The 22073-nt window shown below is 44.4% G+C and overlaps 2 protein-coding genes and 1 long non-coding RNA gene across 11 annotated transcripts in view; 2 read left to right on the top strand and 1 right to left on the bottom strand.

The window, feature by feature from the left end:
• Positions 1-22073, top strand: part of LOC123968058 (NACHT, LRR and PYD domains-containing protein 12-like) — a gene marked incomplete at its 3' end in the record, with an annotated part of 261415 nt that overhangs the window by 79434 nt on the left and 159908 nt on the right. The window lies entirely within an intron of this gene.
• Positions 1-22073, bottom strand: part of LOC123968672 — a 95197-nt gene that overhangs the window by 38956 nt on the left and 34168 nt on the right. The gene's annotated exons all lie outside the window — the stretch shown is intronic.
• The window catches only part of sugct (succinyl-CoA:glutarate-CoA transferase), an 84003-nt gene that overhangs the window by 31564 nt on the left and 30366 nt on the right, over positions 1-22073 (top strand). For all 9 annotated transcript variants that reach the window (XR_006824423.1, XR_006824422.1, XM_046044904.1 and 6 more), the window contains 3 exons: positions 199-270; positions 379-476; positions 1290-1392. Coding sequence is in view for 7 of the 9 variants with exons in the window: in XM_046044904.1 (XP_045900860.1) it covers positions 199-270; positions 379-476; positions 1290-1392 (273 nt within the window). In the remaining 2 variants the exon portion in view is untranslated. The remainder of the gene's footprint in view (positions 1-198; positions 271-378; positions 477-1289; positions 1393-22073) is intronic.

The following is a 22073-nucleotide window of genomic DNA, read 5'->3' on the forward strand; positions in this document are numbered from 1 at the left end:
CTGTTGTCTAAATAATACTAAGCATCAGGGCTGCTCAGTTCATCACAATGCTGTCAAAATCACAGTGAAGCAAAATGATGCAGAGACGCTCCGGCCAGATACAAGAGCACATGTTTCTTTGGTACAGACCCCAACAAATACAAAAGTTCATGAATTCGAGCCCGTCTTTGGCCTGAGTCTCCGTCTCGTCTGTTTCAGGGCTTCAGAACCAAAGACGGACACGTAGTCGTGGCTGCAGGCAACGACAAACAATTTGTCAAAGTCTGTCAAGTGAGTGACTTCACCTCAACACGCGCAATATGTCGTTAGTCTGACAGACAGAGGAGATTTCTTAGAATATGACATATTAAACTCTGTTGTTGTTGTTTGTGTTTGCAGGTTCTGGAGCTGACGGAGCTCACAGACGAACCAAAATATAAAACCAACAAGCTGAGAGTCCAAAACCGCAAACAGCTGCTGCACACGCTGTCACAGAGGTACAGACACGGTTCTGACTGCTCATATTAAACACAAGCAGAACAACAGAAACCTCTCAGACGTCTCTCTCCACATGTGTTAGTGTCTGAGCTGGAGCAGGTAACGTTGGAGAAACTACATTTACAACATCCAAAGGACTTCTTCAGTTCTGACTGGCTGGCAGGGAAACTCAGCTATTTAACCTCAGTGGGGTCGTTGGCCCGGGTCATCGATACCGCTGGTTTGTTAGTGTTCCTGGTTGCTGTGACGACAGTCGTTACAGTCGTTAAGACTACCTGTGGCCGAGACTGAACGACCATCGTTGGTATCTTCACCTGAGGCCAATAGGTTACGTTTGTTGAGTTTCCTGGGAAGTGATGAAAGGACAGCAGTGTAAGTGGGGGATAAGTGGTGGCGTAGACCCCCTCCCCTGTTCAATGACGGCTTCAACCAAGTCCAGTTGCCCTTGATTTTAACCTTCGTTGGATAACTATGACCTGGATGACTGAGAATCTTCATAGACATCTACATTTACAACGTATCCGACTGAAAAACTCTAATCCTCCTTCAGGTCTCTGTCCGACGCTCCGTCTTAAAGCTAACTATTTGTATAACAACATGTATGAAGTGAGCGTTGGAGTGAATAACCATCAGCTGAATCTCTGCAGCTTCTCTCAGCCGGTCGTTCGTCTGCCCGGCTGCAGATTCCTGTTCTGGTCCTCTCTCTCAGAGAAGAAACATTTCATTGAACCTGTGACCTCCACATCCAGCCAATGAGAGCAGGCCGCTGCTTATTCGTCACTAAACATACAATAATCATTTCTCTCTGTCAGGTTTCTGCAGGAGAAGACCGCTGATTGGCTGAGGAGGTTTGAGGGCTCAGGTGTTCCTGTTGGACCAATCAACAGCATCAAGGAAGTCTTCTCTAATCCGCAGGTCAGTCAGCCAGCGTTTCCTGCTGCTGCTGTTGGTTTGTGTTCATCCTGCAAGAGGAAGTAATAAACATGATGCAGTCAGCGCAACAAAAACATAGAGAGGAAGGAAGGTCTGGGAGATTTCTGGTGAAACATTTAAATCCTTTGACTAAAGAGATACACAATGACCTTTGTGATGCTTTTAATTAACATCTCTCTGAACGGCGCCGCAGATCTCCAGCTGCAGTCTGTGGCGAGGAATCATCTGCAGCATCTATTTGTATAAATTTAAATTCTTTCCTCCCATATTTTGCGCCTCAAACCGGGAACGCCTCAACCGCCATATTTCAGGAGACCAAACGTGCAGCTTTACCGTCACTAAACCTCAACGCAGCCATTCAGGAAATAAACAATCTGACTGTTTACGTCTGAAAAACGGCGGCTGTCACTAAAAACCCCCACGAAATAATCCGACTGTCCAGGCGGATGGTGAGTGCGTCCCGGTGGGTCTAACTGGTACCAACAGCATGCGTGACCTCAAAGTGTTTCTGACCGACGCCGTGGCGTGTTCAGTCTGAAAGTGAAGGAGGCGGAGCCTGAACCGGGGCGCAGCTGCGGTCTCCTGGTTAACGAACGCACCTGAAGTGAACCCAGAGACCATCTGCTGGTGTCACGGCTGCTCATCAGACTGTCCCTCCATGTAGACACATTAGTCACTGCTCACAGATTACACAACTCGGCGTGTTACACTAACACACTGCTCCAGGCCTCATTACTGTGTGTGTGTGTGTGTGTGTGTGTTGAGAACAAAGCAACAGGACATATGGCGTGTGTGTGTGTGTGGAAGTAAATGAAACACGAATCACACCGCGAGCCTCTTTCTGTCTCTCCTACTCTCTAAAATGAAAACAAACACCTTGATTAGCGCCCGAGCCAGCCAACCAGCTAGCTGCCTTTTACCCAATCAGATGTGAGGACCGGTCGGCCGTGCCCTCGGCTCCGCCCCCTCCCGATGAGTGTCATTTGTTTTCATCACCAGTTGGCCGTGGATGACTGACACGTCTCTCGCTCAGTGTTTCCATCAGTGGAGATCATTTCCAGCTTTTGTCACATTTAACGTTTACGGACTTGAACTGCTGACCGAGAAGCTTTAGCTCCATTTAAGACACTTTTGTTTCCCCTCATGTTTTCTGGGCTGCGTGTAAATCGGGGTCGCTCCTCCTCCGGACATGTTCTACTTCCTGTAGAGTGCGTGAGGTCAGAACAAAGGCTCCCACGAGGTTTTATTGTCACGTGACATGGTGACGTTTTGCAGCGCCGGAATTTCTAACCATGTTAAATCCAGCAGCATGAAGTCAAACGCACCTGTTAACAGTTTAGCTAGTGTTTGCTAACAGCTATCCATAATCCAACAGACATGAACGAATCATATTTCTGAGGTACGGGCTGATTTATGATGGAGAGAAGATAAAAAAGGTGATCTTTGATTTTAATGTTGCTGGCCAACACACACAGTGATGCTAATATTAGCATGTGTGTCATGCACAGGACAGACATGTGACTCCAGCCCTTCCTCTCTGTCTGCTCTCCCTGAATGTTCTGTGGCTCTGAACAAGTTTTATTTGAATGTGTGTTTTGAAGACAACAGCTCCCATCACCACCTGGCACGGAAATGTCATATAAAAGCTATGACTCAGTGTGTGTGTGTGTGTGCGCGCCAGCCCATCTGCCTCTATAATCCTGCTGCAACAACTTGTTTTCAACTAAGTTTGGACTCTCTCTCCTCTCTGCTCACACACACCTGTGAGTGCTGACTGATGCTACAGATGTTCCTCCCCCCATGAACGTGGGTGATTTGAATCATCAGTCGATTCATGTTGTCAGACTTTCACTCTGGAGCTGAAAGTTTGCCAGGTTAGTACTCATGAACCAGACCAGACTGTGGTACCGCTTCCTGTCCTGTGATCCGGTGTGATGTGCAGGAGAGACGCTGAGTTACGATGTTATTACTGACGCACGCTTGACTGTGGGGGAAATAGATGTCAGTAATGCACAAGTGATGTTACAGGTGCACCCACTTAAGAGGGTGGTTATCACATTCAGTCTAACCTGGTCGTGTTTATCTACCACCTGTCTTTATTAATACCCAAGTGGATCTGGATGGATGTGTATGAGTATCGTAGCCCCTTCAAGCTCTTTCTTAGTACGTAGTGTGTGCCCAGAGCAGGCAGACGTAGTAAAGTTGGCTCTAAAGCTGTGACTGCAGTAGAACCTTCAGTTAGTAAATAAATGCTTTAGCTCCTTAAGACTCACACTGGGTTTCCCGTGTCTTTCCAACTGCTGAGTGAGGTGAAGGGAGTCGACCCCAAATTAGCATCAACTTAGTTTCACTTGAGGTTCCCGAAGACCACAGTCTGGACGGCATCACCTACAGTGTCCCCATCACTGCACTCTTATCATTAAGACCAGCTGGCAGACTGCCTCCGACTGGTCCACCAGCACCTCTTCCAGCAGCGAGTAGTTTTCCCTGGAGGGCTCCCATCCAAGTACTGGCCAAGCCCAAACGTTGGTATGGCTTTACTGGTTGGGAGTGGCTTTCGTTTCAATTGCGCCACCCGATAAAGTCGTTTTTAGAATGTGAAACGGTGGCAGTGTCTTTGGTTTGCCTGATGTTAGCTTAGCGAGGATTCAGCAGAAGCGAAGAGACAGAATAGAACAGGGGTATTCAATTAGATTTCAAAGAGGTCCAGTTAGAGAAAATTTCCTGAAGCAAAGGTCCAGAACATCAAAACGACGAACTTGCGTTATCATTCAGTACTATAACCTATAGTTGTATCAACACATGTTTTTAGTCAACAATGGACTGTCAAATCAAATAATATTTCAGTCAGTTTTCACATCAAACTGGAAGGATAATAAATAATAACTATTCAAATAATAAATTCTAAATTTAAGTAAACTAAACTTAGTAAATTAAAGTCCCTAATTTTTAGAAAAATTTAATAAAAAGTGTAGCTTGAAGTGATGAAGTGTAGTCTTAACCAATTTTATAATAAACACACAACTGAACAGCTGTAATGCCTCCTCTTCTCTTTCATTTCCTCTTACAGAGCTTCCACTTTCCTACTTTCTGTTGTTCAGTGAGAAACGTGAGCTCCAGCTAGCATATTGGAGATCTATGAGATATTCTGGTTTTGAACTGCCCGTGGGAGGAATGTACATGTAAAAATCTGTACATTCTTGATTAAAAGTCATGTGAAATCTCTTTTATCTTTCGTCTCCTCAATTCGGGTGTGTTTCCTAAACGTCTCTGGTGAATCTCGCGGACTCGACTCGCAAGCATCGGTATGCACAGATTTGATTGGCTGAGCAGCGTCACATGAGACGATTGGAGAACATGCGATTGGTCTGTGAGTTTCCTGGTCCTCTAAACCAGTACAGTAAATGCTAGAAAAGCTGCGCGGGTTAAAATAGAAACGCGGTTGGGTCCGGATCCGGGCCGCGGTCCGCCTATTAGTGACCTCTGGAATAGAAGATGTGAATGAGTTGTGTGGAAGTGCCCCAGACACTAACAGGGACCAACTGAGTAGTTGGGAGTAGTACTTTCTACTACTGTAGTAGTGTGTACTACTCCTACTCTCAGTTATATGCTCTCAGTCTATCGTACTGAATACCGTCCACAGTGCTGACAGTTGAATGATGTATTTATATGTTGAGGGGTCGGTGGAGTTGTGTTAACCCTCTTTTGGGGGGTTGAGAGGTCAGAATTACTGGATTTTCTCTGGAAAAAGGAAAATAAAATTGGACTTGGATTAGTAGATAGTGTAATAAAGGGACTGTAATTTACTAACTCACTGTTATTAGCATAGAGAGTTCAAATCAAACTTTTACCTTTAAGTGCAGGTATGTCTGTCAGGTTTACTGCCATGGGATTTTAATCCAGTAGTCTTGGATGATTAATTGACTTTGCGCTGCAGTTTGCGTGTGCCTGTCCGTGCTGCTATAGCAAACTGTTATTGATGAGGTGAATACACTCTCGGTGACGGCTGTGTGAAACTGAAGGAGGAGGCTTTGTTTTGCTTTGAGTTTTTTCTGAGCTGTCTTTGGGGAAAACAGTCTTTGCTTTTTTGGTAATGTGGTCTGCATTGATATTCCATTTGGGTGTGTTGCTGACGTGTGTGCCAATAAATTTGAATGAGTCAGTGATTGTTATGAGTTCCCCTGAGACGTGTATGGGGGTTTTGTGGAGGAGGCTGTTTCTGAAATCTTTAATGAGTTCTTGTGTTTTAGATGTGTGGAGCTGGAGGTTGTTATCAAGGCCCCAGCTGACTGCTTGGGCTACCTGCTCAAGGTATCGGTCTTCAGTGTTGTTGGCCATGAGTCAAATCATGGCGGTGTCGTCTGCATATTAAAGAAAGGTGACTGGGCTGTGTGACCGGTGCTGAGGCTCAGAGGACAAGATGAAAGGTTAATTATCTTGACCCTCTGCTGCCTTCTCCACAGGAAGCACCGGACCTGGTTTATTGTACTGAAGGCCGAGCTGAAGTCGATGAATAGGATGTGGTAGGTGTTGGGCGACTCTAAGTGTTGTCGTGTGCTGTGGAGGGCTAAGTTAGCAGCATCCTCAACAGACCTGTTGACCTTTTTCCAGATGGTTCTTGTGTCATTACAGGCAATCTGTTGTTCCAGTTGGATGATGTCGGTTGACTTGGCTTCCCTGATTGCAGACTTTAGCTCATATTTGGCAGAAGTTATTGTTCCCTATCTCTGCTAATGAAAGCAGAGTTCTTCTTCTTGCACAAAAGTCGAGTGTCTTTGGTGAACCAGGAGTTATTATTGCTGTGGGGTTGCACTGTTTTGGTGAGGATACACAGTTTTATGCAAAAATTGACGCATGAAATCCCAAACAGCCTCTCCGAAGACCAGGACCTGACACATTTGGATGCTGTATTGGTGGACAGAAGATTCTGTCTGTATTTGAATGACCAGCAGCATCGCATGGTCAGACTTTCTCAGCGGAGTCCTCAGGAACGAACGGTAAGCTTCGCTAATTGGATGTCTCGGGATGGGAGTTTTCGGCAGAGGAAATGTAGGTGGCTAATTGGCTGATTGACCGTAACATCAGAAGGAAACTCTTTGGGAAGATCAGACAGTCTGCATTTAGCACTGATGTATTCTAGGTGAGGGGAGCAGGAGTTCTGTAACACTGTAGGACAGGATCACCGGCGCTGATGAACCGACAGACTGCGTCGCCTTTAGATTTCACGGATAGCTTGGCTGACCTGTCCAGGTAGGATTTCTGCTTGATCTGCACAGTGTGGTCTAACCTCTAAAGTCTCGCTCAGGCAGACCGCTGAGCAGTCCTTTGGAGATCTGCCACCGGCTTCAGTTTTGAACAACTCAGGCTGAGTGAACCAGATCGCCCTGCCTGATGTAAATATCTGGATTTTGTAAACCACAGACTCTTTCAGCGTTTGCTTGACTGCTGCTGGCCTCCTCTCCAGGTCGGACACCTTGCTCAAGGGAACCTCGCCTGATAGGAAAGTGCTGACAGCATCCCCTCGCTGTATTTATTTATTTTTTACCGTGATTGCTCGCTCCTCTCTGGCAGTGAATGTTTCCCACATGATTGCTGCATTTAGCAGGGAAAAAAAGTCAGAATATCAACTCAACAGATTGAGTTTCCTCCACATCATTCTCCTCTGTTTACACTGAGCATGCTGGGAAATAATTGCTGCCCCAGTGTTTTACTCGGCATGTATTCATTTGCATCCATTCACTGGCAGTAAACACATGGAACCACATCAGATCTCATGTTTCACCAGACAGTAGATCACATGGACGTTATCCGCAGAGAGCTGCATCACTGGGTTTATTTGTTCTACATGATGTTTATCCTTTTTTATTTCTGGGTTTAATGTTTCCATGTTGGTTGCAGGTTTAGGTTTAAGTCTCTCTTAGACCAGACAGGACGGTTACACACACCGTCCTGTAAAGTACAAGTCTGTATTCTATATTTATATATCTTTTATCTACTAGCAAGTTCTGTGTGTGTGATGTATCTAATTCCTCTGAACCGTAGAAACTATTTAATACCATCCGTGAGCCTCATCTTCCTTACTGTAGTTTATTCTGACTCGGTCCCACATTCACCATCCTGCTGCCCCAAATACTAACTAGACCGCCACATGTGGATTCATCCGCCGCTCGAAATAGTCCCAACAAAGGGGTCTGTTTGTTCCTGTTTGTCTGATGGAGACTACAGCGAGCAGCAGTTTGAGGAAAGTGAGCCTTTTAAACATCAGACTATATTTTTGTGGGGATTCTTTTTAAGATTGACGTGTTCAGGAGGAACCAGTGGGCTCAGAGCCGAGAGCCACAGACAGGAAGTTCGAGGGTACTGAGGGACCAACATGTTGTTTTCAGTCTGCACAATTGTGGACAGTAAGACAAATACAGAAAAACACCAGACCTATACTTTAACTTGGACATTACAAGTTTAAGACCCACAACAGCTGAAGGTGTTTTTACTTACTTTGTGGCCATAAGTATGTGGACACGTGTACTTTTGACTCGGGCTTTTTCCCCTGGTTTGTTCCAGTGAAGTGAAATTTTAACGCTCCTACACACAATGGTATTTTAGACAATGGCGTTGTTCCAACTTTGTATCCAGAGTCTGTCCCTTTTTCTGTTTCAACATGTTGATGTCCCCGAGCACAAAGCAGCTCCTTAAATTAATGGTTTTCCCAGTTTGGTGTGGAAGAACATGACGGGCCTGCACAGGGTCCTGACCTCAACCCCATCCGCCACCTTCAGGGTGAACTCAAACATGGCCACATAAAGTAGACTGTGTACGACACTCAGAGGCTTAGAACAAAAGCCAACTGAAAAAAAAACAACTAAAATGTTGCATCCAGAGCTGAAAAATATATAAATAATTAATTAGTGGATCAACAGAAAATTAATTAGGAACTATTTCGATTATTGAACAATAACTTTTTTAAGCTAAACTGCCAAACAGTCTCTGATTGTGACTCCACTGATGTGAGGATTTGATGCTTTTCGTCCACATTTAAGATACTAAACTCAGTATTTTTTGTTGTTTAAAAACTCCCATGTTGGTGCATTTTACAAATCTTGAATGTAAATATTAAAACAGAACCATTTCCAAATAATATTGATTTTGAATGAGATTTTTGGACAATATATCTAAATTTCTTCAGCAGCTGACTGCAAATTCTGGGATGTCCTTGAATGCACCATCAAGGACACCGTATGCATGATGGCGACAGGACTTTGATTTAAAAATGAACTCAATATAAAGTTGCATGGAAGGAAACCGAATCAGTGGTTGCCTTTAAGAAGGTAAATCTTAAAATCTGATGATGTGATTTGGGAGATGCTCAGCAGTCAGATTTATTAATGCACTGAAGGATGTAAAAGCAGCGGTGTGTCCCTTTGTGTCTGGTTTGTGTGAGACCATGTGGAGCTGCATGTTTCTTCCACACAGCAGCTCTGCAGAGAAGCTGCTGCTAATCAGGACGGTAGGAGGTCACTGCTCCACAACCGAAATCTGGAAGTCATTTGGAGAAACGCTCCCTCTCTCTCTTCACTGTTGGCTAAGGGCCGCTCTATCTCTGTATCCGGTTTGGCGCTCCCTCCCTCTCTCTCTCTCTCCGTCGTCTGTCTTACCATTTCTTTGTTTCTCCTCTGTCTTGCTGACAGTGTCTTTAAAGTTGCAGTTGCTGGTTTTAAGATCTTTTTCCCTTGAATGATCTCTTCAGTGTTTCTCATCACAGAACCGCAGAAGGCTCCTGTTTAATCCAACCATTGCATAGGTTTATTTTCTGTTTGGTGGACAACTCTAAATACAGCGTTACCCATGAGCCTCAGCTGCAGTTGCTATAGAGAAGAAGCCATTCAGGCTGAGTCATGTGTACTGAATTGATTCCACGCTGACCTGGAATCAGACCTGCACAGATTCGTTCTTAAATTGCAGATCGGACCACTTCAGAAAAATGAGTTTACTCTTTTGAACGAATGAAATCCACAAGTGTTGAGCAGCAGCTGCGTCAGGGGCTGCGTCCCAAATCGCTCCTTTTTTACTATGTAGTGCACCGAGTGCCTGGATACAGAGTGTGACATTGAGCTACAGACGACTAAAAATGTTGTGCTCATGGCATGTCCTCTACTTTCTGCTAACAAAATCCCACAATGCAATGTTGTGATGCATTTTCACATCTATAAAATGTGATTTTTATAGACACATCAGGGATGACTCAAAATGATCATTCATAAATGTCAGATGTCTCATTTTACCGCTCACATTAAACTGCTGACAGCCCGGTATAAAAGCAGCGGTGACGGCAGGTTTCTGTCCAGGTGGTCATTCTCTGTCATAATCTCACCTGACCGTGTTAAATCCTTCTCTCTGGATTTGTGTCACAGTAAAGCTCTGTTTTCAGGTCTACTAATAAGACTGCCGAGGTTGCTAAATTTGTTCTCAATTCGCCTGCTGATAACTGAAATTCTTCTTCTCTCTCTGGTAAAATGAATGAAACTTGCCCACAGACTGAGCTGAAAATGTGCTTGTACACAGACATTCTGGGGGTTTAATTATGCCAAAGATCAAACCTGATGAGGGTCCATGTACTCATGAACAGGTGGTATTCATCAGCTTGAAGTCTGTGCAGTTAAAAGAGGGCGAGGAATCTGACTTGACAAAACAAGAGATGTTTAGAAGGATATTAGCACGAGGTGCAGAAAGGTAATTGGGACTTTTACTTCTGAAGCCCTGGAAACCTAAACTAAGCCTCCCGTATTTGCAGTTCAGTCTGTGTCCTCCACCTTTTCCTCCTTGTTGTGCCTCTCTCTGTTTGTTCTTCCCTTATTCCACCTTTCCTCTGTTTTGTCTCTCTCTTGTGTCTTATTTACATTCTCATGCTCACATCTTGCAGCCACTTTTACCTTTTCACCGGTTCCTCTCTCTCTCTGTCCTCTTGTTGCTCGCTCTCTGTGTCTCTCAGGGGTTCAGCAGTAACCGACCTTGTTTTTACGACCACGGGCCCTCCGGCCATGTATCTGTCATGTCGTCTGGGCAGCGGCCAGGTCCTGCAGAAAATATCCAGCTAAATATGGCTTTAATATTCCGACTACTAGAGGTGCGCTTGATTTATCCCAGCTGAAACCTAAACAGCCTCTGAAGTGGATACCTAACATGTATGATAAGATAAATCAGCCACTTTTCAGACTCATACCACCCACTTCTTGCAGTGCGAGTGCCTTGCTTTGTGCTCAGCTAAACAGGCAATCAAAGAATCGAACCTCCAACCCAGTCCAGTGCTCTGGACTACACAGCTCTTAGCACAGGTTTTGCTACTGCCTTACTCTTTCCATAGGACTAAACAGAAAGTTAAACCCTGTGTTAGTGACTTTCTCATGGAGGGCTAAACAGGGACCCAGGGAATTAAGTCTTCCGCCCTTGCAGTACTAGTTCCAATATCACTGCCTTGCTCAAGGGAATTTATCTCCAAACAGTGGAATATTACTGCCTTGCTGTTGTGAAGTTATCCATTAATGCTGAGAGTTATTCTTTTTCTAGATTTTAATACTGTGCTTTGCTCTGAGGCCTTGCTTTATTCATCGGCCTAAATACAAAACTGAAGTGCCCAGCTCCTGGTGGGCTTAACGGGGTCTCAGGGAATTAAGTTACTTTCACCGTGGCTTTGTTGGTATCTTGCTCAAACAGATTAAAGCTCTAATCCTTACAGTTTGGCTACGTTGCTGTTGTGAAGTTATCCATTAATGCTGGGAGTATTGGCTTATTTAGTAGTGGACTTTAATCCTAGCAGTGTTGGTGACTTGCTCTAGGGACTAAAGCTCTTACTACGGCAGTGTTGGTGGCTTTTATGGGAATTCAACCTCTAACCCTGGAGAGGTTAGTACCTGGTTTGGTGGATACAGAAAACTAGAACTCTATCTTTGAAATGTCAGTGCCTTGCTCTTGCTCTTAATGGGCTATACAGGGACTCCAACTCTAGTAGTGCTAAACACTTGTGCTCATGTCGCTGCCTCGCTAAAGGGAATTTAAACCCAAACCATAGCAGTATTAGTGCCTTGCTCTAGTTAAATGATTTGTCAATCCTGGCAATATTAGTGCCTTGCACTAAAGAACTAAAGGTTTTTACCGTATCAATGTTGGTGCCTTTTTCTTTGGAATTCATCCTCTTACCCTGGTGGTCTTAGTGTCTTACTTAATGCATTGGCCTGAACAGAAAATTGAACTCAGACGTGATGTTCTTGCCTTACTCTTGCTTAAAGTGGGCCAGATGGGGACCCGAGGGATAAAAACCCAAACCTTACTAAGAAACTTCTCACCATGGCTCTGTTGATGCTTTTATCTAGAGAAGTGTTATCTGCTCTTTCTTGGGAATTAAACTTGTAAATCTGACAGGTTCAGTGCCTTTACAGGAACTTAAGAGTTTGTACTTAACATTACTAATTTTTTGTGTTGAAATATAGTCTTTTAGTTACTTTGGATCTTTGTTTGGACACCAGCTCTACAAATAACCTTTATTACTGTCTGGAAACTGTCAAATAAAACAGAAACACCATACAAATTATGCTGCAGAAGACATCAGTCTTCGGCGAACTCCCACTCCCAGGCCACGAGGACCTCACACTGTCTACTGGAAAGCAAAGCGAAGTCACATTCTTGGGTGACAGTCCCTCCATACGGGCTGGATCGAAGGTCAGGTGGAGGGACTGAAGGTGAGAGGACAAAACCCATCACTAGGGTCAAACCCTCAGTATCCTCTGCGATGCTGGCTCTTCTCCAAGCTTTCAGACATGAACATAGAGGTAACAGAAAGATAAAATGCAGCACCTAATGTCACATTTTGTCCATATTTATCAGGCAAGACGGTATTTCTGTCTGTGCGATGGATGGATCAGACCACGGAGAGTTTCTACTAGTCTGGCGTTGTCTTAAATTCATGAAGCCCTTTTGTACCTGAAATGATCTAGTTTTCCTCAGAGATCAACATTCAGAGACATTTAGGGGAATATGTGCTCTGTACTGAGTGGATGGATGAATGTGAAGTATGGGAAGAGGTGGAAAATCTGTCCGGCTCTGAGTGTAGAGTCTCAGGAATGTTTGATAAGGTTATAGTATTATTAAGCAGTGAAGAGACTCAAAGTTAGTTGTTTGTTGTTGTTACTAACTGGAAATCTGTAGACATGATCACAACAGATTACAGTGCGTCTCAGCACGTCACGCCACGTTACGTCACACGGATAAATGTCCAAATATAGACCGCCTTACATCTCGCCAGAGTACAGACCGTCATGTCACATTGCATCTCGTCACGTCATGTACAGAACTGGTAAAATATGGATGTCACATCAAGTCAAGCCATGTGGCGTCACGTCAGGTCAAATCATGTCACATCACACAGACGGCACGCCAAATGCACATCACATCATGATGTTTCGCACAGATGTCAGATCACTTTATTTAGGGAACTGGCCTAATGTAGACATCCGTACGCAACATGCAGTGACAAGTGGCTAACTTGGACACTATGTAATGTCACGGATGCAGACGTCGCGTCACGCAGTGTCCCGTCATGGCCAGATGTAGCTGTCAAAACGTAATGAGAAAGGGATTACTGGCCAAATGTAGGCGTCATGTCACATAACACCAAATTTCACCACATACAAGTATTTCCAAAAGGACACAATCTAAACCTTCCCTAGTTAATGTCAGGACGCGATGTCTTCTCTGAGCGAAGGCTTCGTACTACAGCATAGAGATCACACTGGAAGAAATCCATCAAAGTATAAAGCATCTACACCCATAAAGGCAAATGATCACACTTATTAAAAGACCTAACTTTCTTTAAGATTTGACAGACTGGATTCTTTCTCAACATATTGAATGATTTTGGGGAGGTTGTTTCAGGATATCCTGGTTTTAAAGTCATGACAGACTTGGGGCTTGTTCCAGGTCACGTAGACCTAACCCTGTCTGTTCCCAGATAACCAGATAAGCTATAAGCTGACAGGTAAATGCCGCTCAGGGGATCTATATCTCTGGGCTGGATGAGCGGTGGGCTGGATGCATGACTGACTTTCATTCCAAAATGAAGTTTCCACCTTTAGAGACTAGAAAATGATATAGTGTTACCATGGTTTCAAAGTAAAGCAGATGACTTCGACTTCTGCTTGGTATAATGGCATATTTACTTACCTACTACTTTTTATTTTAGAGTCCCTGCAGAATTAGTATTGTGCACAATACAAAGTTGTACGTCTAGAGATGGATGGATAAATAGCATCTCTTGATTAGTCTGTCAAACCTTAGAGGCCGTTCAGCAGGTCAGCAGCCATGTTTGGCGTGCATGTCAGCAGGTAACTTTCTTATTAGCAAGCATGGAAGCATCAAGGAATTGATCACATAGAGCTAACTGATAGATCCGGTCAGAGCTCTGCTGTTTCATAAACATGAACATGAGATCTTAGTTAAATCAACAATATGTAAAGCAGTGTAGGTGAGACATGCGGGGCGCCCTGCTGGCCTAGGGGTTAAGAGAGTGACCGTGGACAACAAGGTCTCCGGTTCATGTCTGTCCAGGGACTTTTGACGTTATATTTTTACGTGGCATCATATCAAACTGATTACAGAGCAGATCGTTTCAGATCAGTGTAAACAGAAAGGGGTGTTGTAGGAGGTCACGGTGACTCTGTTCCTCCTTCAGTATCTCCTCGATAGCCAGGCAGCAGCTCAGTAAACAGACAGCGACGGTCATGTACTTGGGTGGTTTGGAATAAAGATGACGTCAGCGTAGCTTCGTCTGTCCTCTCTGGGGGTTTTTAGGTGGTTTGGAAGACACCCACGCAGCCTCTTCCTCGGCTCGCAAACACATTTCTTGACCAGATAAATTGTCTTCGTCTGTCAAACGTTGAATCGCTCTTTTATCAGAAGGAGTGCTGCGTCAGCGGGGAGAGCGTCTAATAACTCCACTGCGGATGTAGTTTGGACGGCAGACAGCATTTTTTTTGTAATGGATCTAACAAGAAGTGTCAAAAGAATGAAAAGTGATGAGAAGACACACATGTAGGTAAACGCTGTGGGCCTTTTCTTAGAATCAGTCATAACTTCCTTTAAAAACAACTTCACATTAAACCGGAGCCGCCGTTTGAGGGATGTTATCAGTCTGCTCCACGGTGGAAGATCCATCACTTGGGATAGAAATCCCAGATGACGACTGCTGCTTTTAAGGAACAGCAAGGACGATGACTGAAGATTATTTATGCATTTAGAGCTTCAGAATGATGAATGCTGTACTGAATCAACATTTTGACAAACGTCTGACGCATTTAAACTTATTGCAGCTCGGTAAATATTGTTGAGTAACAAGTCTGTTGAAACCGAGGACTCCTTACAGAGAAGTGACATCTCATTGATTGTAAAGACCATTTAATAAGCCAGCAGGGCCCAGTGAGTTTATACCTTCGCCCCATCTCTGCCACCCTCACATGACAACACACAGATGTGGACAAAATGGTTGTTACCCCGCTCCTTTAAAGGAGTCATTGTTTAATATTTCTGAGGCTATAATATAAGATCTATAACTAAGTTTTCAGTGGTGTATAAAGACCTCACATAATGAACCGTTATGTTTTTATTACCTTAGAATGAGACATCTACATAACCGCGGGCGCCCCCTGCTGTGGAGCCGGTGTATTTTGTCGTCATGTTTCTACCGTAGCCCACAGCGGACAAACAGCGCTACAGAGCGCGTTTCGTCATCACGGCGTTCTTCTTCTGCTTGTGTAATTCCGGTAGTGTAGACACGTACAAAGAAGAAGAAGAGGGAATAATAATAATAGTGTTATATAGTCCCCGAGTAGTCTTCTGGTTTATTAGAAGTAATAAGAGAAGTGACATTTGGAAAACTGAACGAGCACACGTGTTATTTAGCGCGAGAGTCGACAGCCAGACTGAGTCGGGACAGACAGCTGACGGCAGAAATCACGGATTTTGTGGATTTTCCCAGATGGAAGGCTATAACGTTAATGTGGGACAGATGTTTTCAAAGCGGAGCTGAAGTTTTCTGGACAGGTAATTAACTTTGTTTGTCAGACTTTAGCGATGCAAATGCAAACAGTTGTTTGAGAGCTTTAGCTATTAGCTGGCCATAATCACAGAGAGCCGTGTTTCCCCTGTCAGTGATGTGAAATATGGATTAATTTCATGTCGCCTACTTATTCTTCAGCCTGTGGTTTGGCTTTGCCGAATACGTTAGCGAGATAATTAGCTGATCAGTAACGTTAATTGGCAATTTAACCGTAACGTTAGCTTAGAGCATGGAAGCATCAGCCAGCTAAACTTTTACTGACTGGCAGAAAAACATTTATTGTTAGTTAGATTGGTTTATTCTCCAGTGCTGTGCTTTGGCTTGTGGTGTTATGTTAGTTGGATTAATTTCATGTAGTGTATAGCTTTTTCAACCTGCCAACAAACTCCTCTTCATTAAAATGTTATAAAAGGTATTTAAAAGCCCATTAACTGCTGTTTTAAAATTCTAATATAGAAATGAACTTACTTTAATACTATGTTCATATTGTTGAAATTTAGATTATTTAAATTTCTATTACTGTTATTGTCATTAAAATAAATTTTGTTGCACCACCTTTTGAGGCGGTCACTGCAATCAATGAGACTTCTGCACTTTGTATTTTGGCCCTCTCCTCATCAGCAAACTGGTCCAGCAGGTTCGAAGGGTGCCTTCTCCAGACTGCCGGTTCAGCTCCTTCCACAGATGTTAAATAGGATTTAGATCAGGGCTCAAAAAAGGCCGCTTCAGAAAAGTCCTATGTTTTGCTCTTAGCCATTCTTGGGTGTTTGTAGCTGTGTTTAGGGACTGAGACCAAGCTTCCTGACACTGGGCAGCACATTTTGCTCCAGAAAGCCTTGATAGTCTTGAGATTTCATTGTACCCTGTACAGATTCAAGACACCCTGTGCCAGATGCAGCAAAGCAGCCCCAAAACATAACCGAGCGTCCTCCCTGCTTCACAGTCAGTACGGTGTTCTTTGTATGCTTCGTTTTCACGTTTGCAAACATAGAGCCGATGTGGCTTGCCAAACAGCTCCAGTTTTGTCTCATCTATCCAAAGGACAGAAGCTTTGTGGCTTATCATTATGCATTTGGCAAATTCCAGTCTCGCTTTTTTAAAATTTGCTTTAAACAGCAGTTTCCTTCCATTAAGTCCACTTTGGCTCCAACAGCGACAGACGGTGCAATCTGACACTGACGTTCCTTGACCTTCGAGTTCACCTCTAATGTCTGTGGAAGTTGTTCTGGGCTCTTTGGTGACCATTCGTATTATCCGTCTCTTCAATTTGTCATCGGTTGTCCTCTCGCGGCCACGTCCAGGGAGGTTGGCTGCAGTCCCGTGGACCCTAAACTTCTGTAGTCACAGGACCCATACCCCCAACTGCTCCAGTGGAGCTGCTTAGTGGGCAGCAGATCAGGCTGCGGTTGTACTGGGCAGCTTCCAGGTGTGAATGTGATCACGGACTTCCTGCAAATGAGAGGTTGCTCTCAGTGAAGCTCCCGGAATGAAATAAAGGTTTCTGTGGTCCATGTTCAGTGTGGTACACGACCTGGAACCAAACAGCACAGTCACTACTTTTCACCATTTAAATAGGCAGACTGACTTATTACAAGAACCACATTAGTTTAACATGCCCCTACGGTCAAATTATTCCAATCTTTTCCTTTTTTTGTCCAGGCTAGTTTCTTTAGTTTGTCTTTTAAAATGATTCTGTTGAACCACAATTGAAAAGCAATGTCTGATTTTCATCAGATGGTCATGATGGTCCGAGCTGATATGCCAAATACAAATGCTCTGCATACTGCAGATAGAAATCGATCCCATGTGAGTTGGCTGGTGGACTGTAACACTCTTTTTCCCTCACAGACTTTGTCTGTTCAATCAAAAGCCTTAAGTGTATCCCTCAGTGCAAGATCAAGATCACAGAGAAAGAGCTGAGGGGACACAGGAAGTGAAGACGCTGCCTCTACCTCTACAGGCAACCATGTGTCCAGACCGGATCATTGCCTCTGCGGTCCTAATGGGTATCCACGCCTTAACCAACCACCCCAACATCCCCCCTGTGGCGCCTGGTCATTATCGGGAAGTCACAGTTCCTGCACTAGAAAACAATGTCAGTCAACATAATCCAGGCAATTACGCTTCCTCTAAAACCCATTTCACAGGTTTTTGCTTCAGGACAACGTGCTGTGTTTTCTGCTTCCCTTCCACCATCCCGAGCTCTGCATCGTGACCACAGCACCATCATGGAGCCCAGCAGCATGTGTGATTGTTCCACAAATGAGTGATGGGCGTTTTTCTGGCAGGAATCACTCCTGGTTTGTCTTTCTGTGTTTTTATGAGAGCTCTTGAATCCCTGTAATTCCAGCGGTTTTGTTTCCTCCGGTGATTACTGCCTGTCCGTGTCTGCTGAAAGAATGATGGCCTGAGCACATTTGTCTTTCTCTCTGTCCGTGAAGGCTCTTGAAACTCAATTAGAGGAGGAGCTGCTCCAGGCCGCTGCCGTCTCCTGCGACTAATAGCTCTTATCATCTGCTGGACACAGCGACGGATTTATTCCTCTTTCTAACGGTCTATGAAGACCCTCCTGTCTGTCTGTGTGTGTTTTGGAGAGTCTTTTATTTTACCCGGTGATATATGAAAGAGGACTGGAGTGAGTTACAAACTCGTGAGGGAGAGAGAGAAGGCGAGAGAGGACTTTTTCTCCACCTATATTTCAGTTCAACAAATTGAACCTGTCTGTAACTTACTATATTTCAGTTTTACATGCCAAATCATTTTAGCACAGTGAACCAGAAAATGTTGCAGAAATTCAAACGCGGAATGTTTGAATCCATAAACGAGGCTGAAGTGAACAAACAGACTTCCTGAACGTCAGAACACATCTGTGGAAAAAATGAAAAGCGTCTTTCCAAAGAGGGTATTTTAGGTCTGATATAAACAGGACAATAACGACATGTGCTTATTGTCCTGCTGAGGCTCTGCGTGGAGTTGGTGAGCTCTGTGTGATCAAACTGTACTGTGGCTTTCACAGCACGGCACTTTATAGCAAAAATCTGTAACCTTCTTCAAATACTCGTCGTTATAGTAGTCATACGGTACACACACTGCCTCCTCTTCATGCAGTTGTAGACATGTTGCAGGATATTGTGGCTCTAAACGCCATACATGGGTGTATGAATGAGCTCACTTTTGGGCAGCGGAGTGTCAGAACATGGAAAGCATCAGGAAGGCAGAGCTGAATCCAAATGTCTACATTTCACCGCATGTTTTAGCGTCGTCATCCCAATGTGCCCTCGCGCAATAGTCATGTCGCAGAACAACGCAATGTCAAGCGAGTCAAATTAACTCAACCGCCTCAGCTTTTTGGCCGCCTGATTCAAAAGGAGAGCTTGCAGAGTTCTCATTTTCCATGACGAACCCGCAAGTCTGTCTGATGTAGTGAGTGACAAACAGGCTCCGCATGCAAAGCGAACCAGTTTATCAAACAGCCAAAGCAGGCCCCGCCAAGGTCAGCTGTTAATAACAACTTGAAAATGAGCGAGGAACAGCAGAAAACCACTTGTGTGAAGCACCGAGGGTGGATGGCACTGTCGGCTGCTCTAGACGCCAGTCTTTGGTCGTGTTTGTGTTTCACAGCAGCTTGTTTACTACCTCACCACATTGTGACCATCTCTCTCCTCCCTCTCTCTCCTTCTCTCGTTAGTTAGAAACAAGAAGAAAAAATAGTTTCTGCATAAAACCATTTGTAAGAAATGTGTTATTAAAAGCACATTATTTCCATGTGACATGTCAGTAAATACAGACTGTGTATACATTCATAAAAGATCTTTAGGCTTCAGCGCTGTGAGCTGATCTGACATACAGGCCCAGTGTAAAATAATAATAGACACCACATGCAATAATTAACTTGTGTATATGCACAGTAACAAACCGCCCACTGCTACATTATCAGAAGATAAAGTCAGCACTCAGACCTGCACACACATTTAAATCTACCCAAACTTGTTTCCAGGCTGCTCAGGTCTCTGACTCCCTGTGATTCAAATCCAGGTACTCTTCGGAGTATTTGAGAGCTTGCTTTAACAGCAGCTTTTTTGCCAAATGTATCTGTAATTGTTTCCTATAAATGGTTAGTTCTTTGACGTCAAGGGTCTCTGAGTGATTTTTATTTTGGGGGGGGGACCGGACAGCTCCTGTAACTCCTGACGCAGGAGGCTTTCAGATTAACTGTGATTGATCTCCGAGGTAAGACGAACCTCCTGTCTGTCTTTAAAAAAAACAACTCTTTTATAATGCAGAGCCTGTTCATCTGTCAGCACCAACGTGAGCGTTTCACAGGGCTTTGGAAGTGAAAGAGAGACCTAATGATCTCTATCCTCTGCTGCTTCATGGACAGAGTGATGGCACTGTGTTCTCCCTATTGTCCCTTCTTCTCAGGGTGCAGGTTCGCAGCTCGTGGCTGAACAGCCTGTTCCCTCTTCACAGTAATTGGTGCCCGTCGATGGCGTGGCTGAGCCGCGTACTTCTGAAGACTCTTGTACATCAGTTACCTTCTTGTAGAACATCGGCTGTCAGTCACAGACGTGTCTGCAGTTTAGCTGCCGGCTCGATGTGAGACACAGCCGGCAGTAAATACACAGAATACATACTTTAAATTATCGATGAGCATTCAGATGCAGGCTGTAGAGTTTAAATCTGTCATAAAACTAGAAAATAACTAGTTTGTACGATGCGATTCCGACCACTTTAAAGGTGAAAGGGTTAATAGTTTTGAACCAGGTGAGAGTTTGGACACGTGCGGTTCTAAAAATATGGAGATAATGGACATTTTCGGTCTGTCCTGGAAGTCATTCAGTTGTTCACATGAAAAGTGAGCTCCTCTAATAAACCTTATTTCATTGTGTCACAAATTCCCAACTTTACCGTAATATTTTTGCGAGGGGGACGCCGCTTTGCACTGTCGAATCTCCAGCTTAAAACTAACTTCACAGCGGTCAGTTCTTCAATCGTTTTATGGACTGATGGGTTGGACAAGTGTGCGGCGTGACCTGTTGGTGGCGCTACGTGAGATTTAACAGTCTGACGCTGTGGGGCCCTTGTAGGGCAGCTGAATTTGAAAGAAGGCTTTAAGTTCTGTGCTTGTGGTCGAACCACAGCTGTTGGGACCAATCAGCGTCCTATGAAGGACTGCTGGCAGCTTCAGGCGTGGTTTAGGTGTGATGACAGCAAGAAGCAACTGTTCGAAAACAACAGTGGCTGTGATGGCATCAGAACCGCAGAGTAAGAAGAACGGCGCCGAAGGCTTTGCTTGTTGGGAAAGATGTTGAAGGCTGTGGCTCTCCTACTACATCGTACGGTTCGTTGATCTGATTAGACAGATGGTTCATTACCATTATTTATTTAAAAGTGCCCTTTTCCAAACAGTTTAAAAGGACGACTTCTCTCAGATGGTTCTGTGGGCCCCGCCTCCATTACATCCTCATGATGTTTGTTGCCATGGATTCAGTGAGTTTGCTGTGGGTAAAAGTCCAGACAGGTCTGTGAATGGATTACTGCGACGCTGATCTTTTTCTATCAAGTGGACTTCTGCGTATCAGCTTATGATAATGATATACTCAGGAAGTCACATCCAATCTCTTTTAATGCAAAATGAAATCAGCCTTTAAGTGTTTTGAAGTGTTTCAGTCGGTGTCACTACTTTCTCACACATCCTGGAAACACCTGGAGGACCTGAAATTCTTTAGTGCTGGTTTATTTTATGGGTCCTGTAGTAATTTCCTGCTGATATAATTAAGCAGCAGTTAGAGTGAAAAGAAGCCTTCAATAAAAGCTAATTCATTGTGTTTTGCTTGTGTTGTCAAAAGACTGCGGGGGTTTTGTTTTACTTGCATTTTTAGTTTTCTCTTTTCACCCGTTCTTCTCCTCCGCTTGTGTCTTTTTTTATTCTCCTTCCTCGTTTCTTTCTTTCCTCTCTTCCACCCATCAGTTCGTCCTTCGCTGATTCCTTTTCTTCCTCCTGAGGATGACGTTTTGTGACACGAAGCAGGATTATTAATCATCGTATCATCCAGAGTTCAGGGTGTGTTCGCACGTTGCTTCTCGACTCTCCTGTCTGATTGTTCAGAGCGACCCGATCGGAGGTCGGAGGTCACGCTGTGATTACAGGCTGCCGGCCAACAGCGGCTCGTTACAGCAGCGTGGGGAGACGCGGCCACAGCTGCTCGTTAAAAAACTGTGTTCATCCAGGGAGATCCGACAGAGCTCTGCCCTTCCTCGACACTTCCACGTGTTCAAACTGGGAGCGGACCAGTGCAACCCGCAAGTCACTGGGCAGCTTCAGTCAGCGTGGTGCCCTCGTGGAGGACGTGATGCTTGATGTTTCCTGCAGAAAACAGTCAGAATATAATAATCTCTTCAGCCTGTATGTACTGAGACAGTCCTCACCAGAATAACATCACCAGTAGTCCTGTGTAAAGCGGTTTCTGTTACGTTGACCTGACGAGTCCTGCTGGGAGTTCTGGCTGCTGTGAGTCATGCTCACGCAGGAGATGAATTTATTTTCCCAGTGATGGCAAAC

Source organism: Micropterus dolomieu, linkage group LG01 (assembly GCF_021292245.1).
Source record: "Micropterus dolomieu isolate WLL.071019.BEF.003 ecotype Adirondacks linkage group LG01, ASM2129224v1, whole genome shotgun sequence".
NCBI classification, from domain to species: domain Eukaryota; kingdom Metazoa; phylum Chordata; class Actinopteri; order Centrarchiformes; family Centrarchidae; genus Micropterus; species Micropterus dolomieu.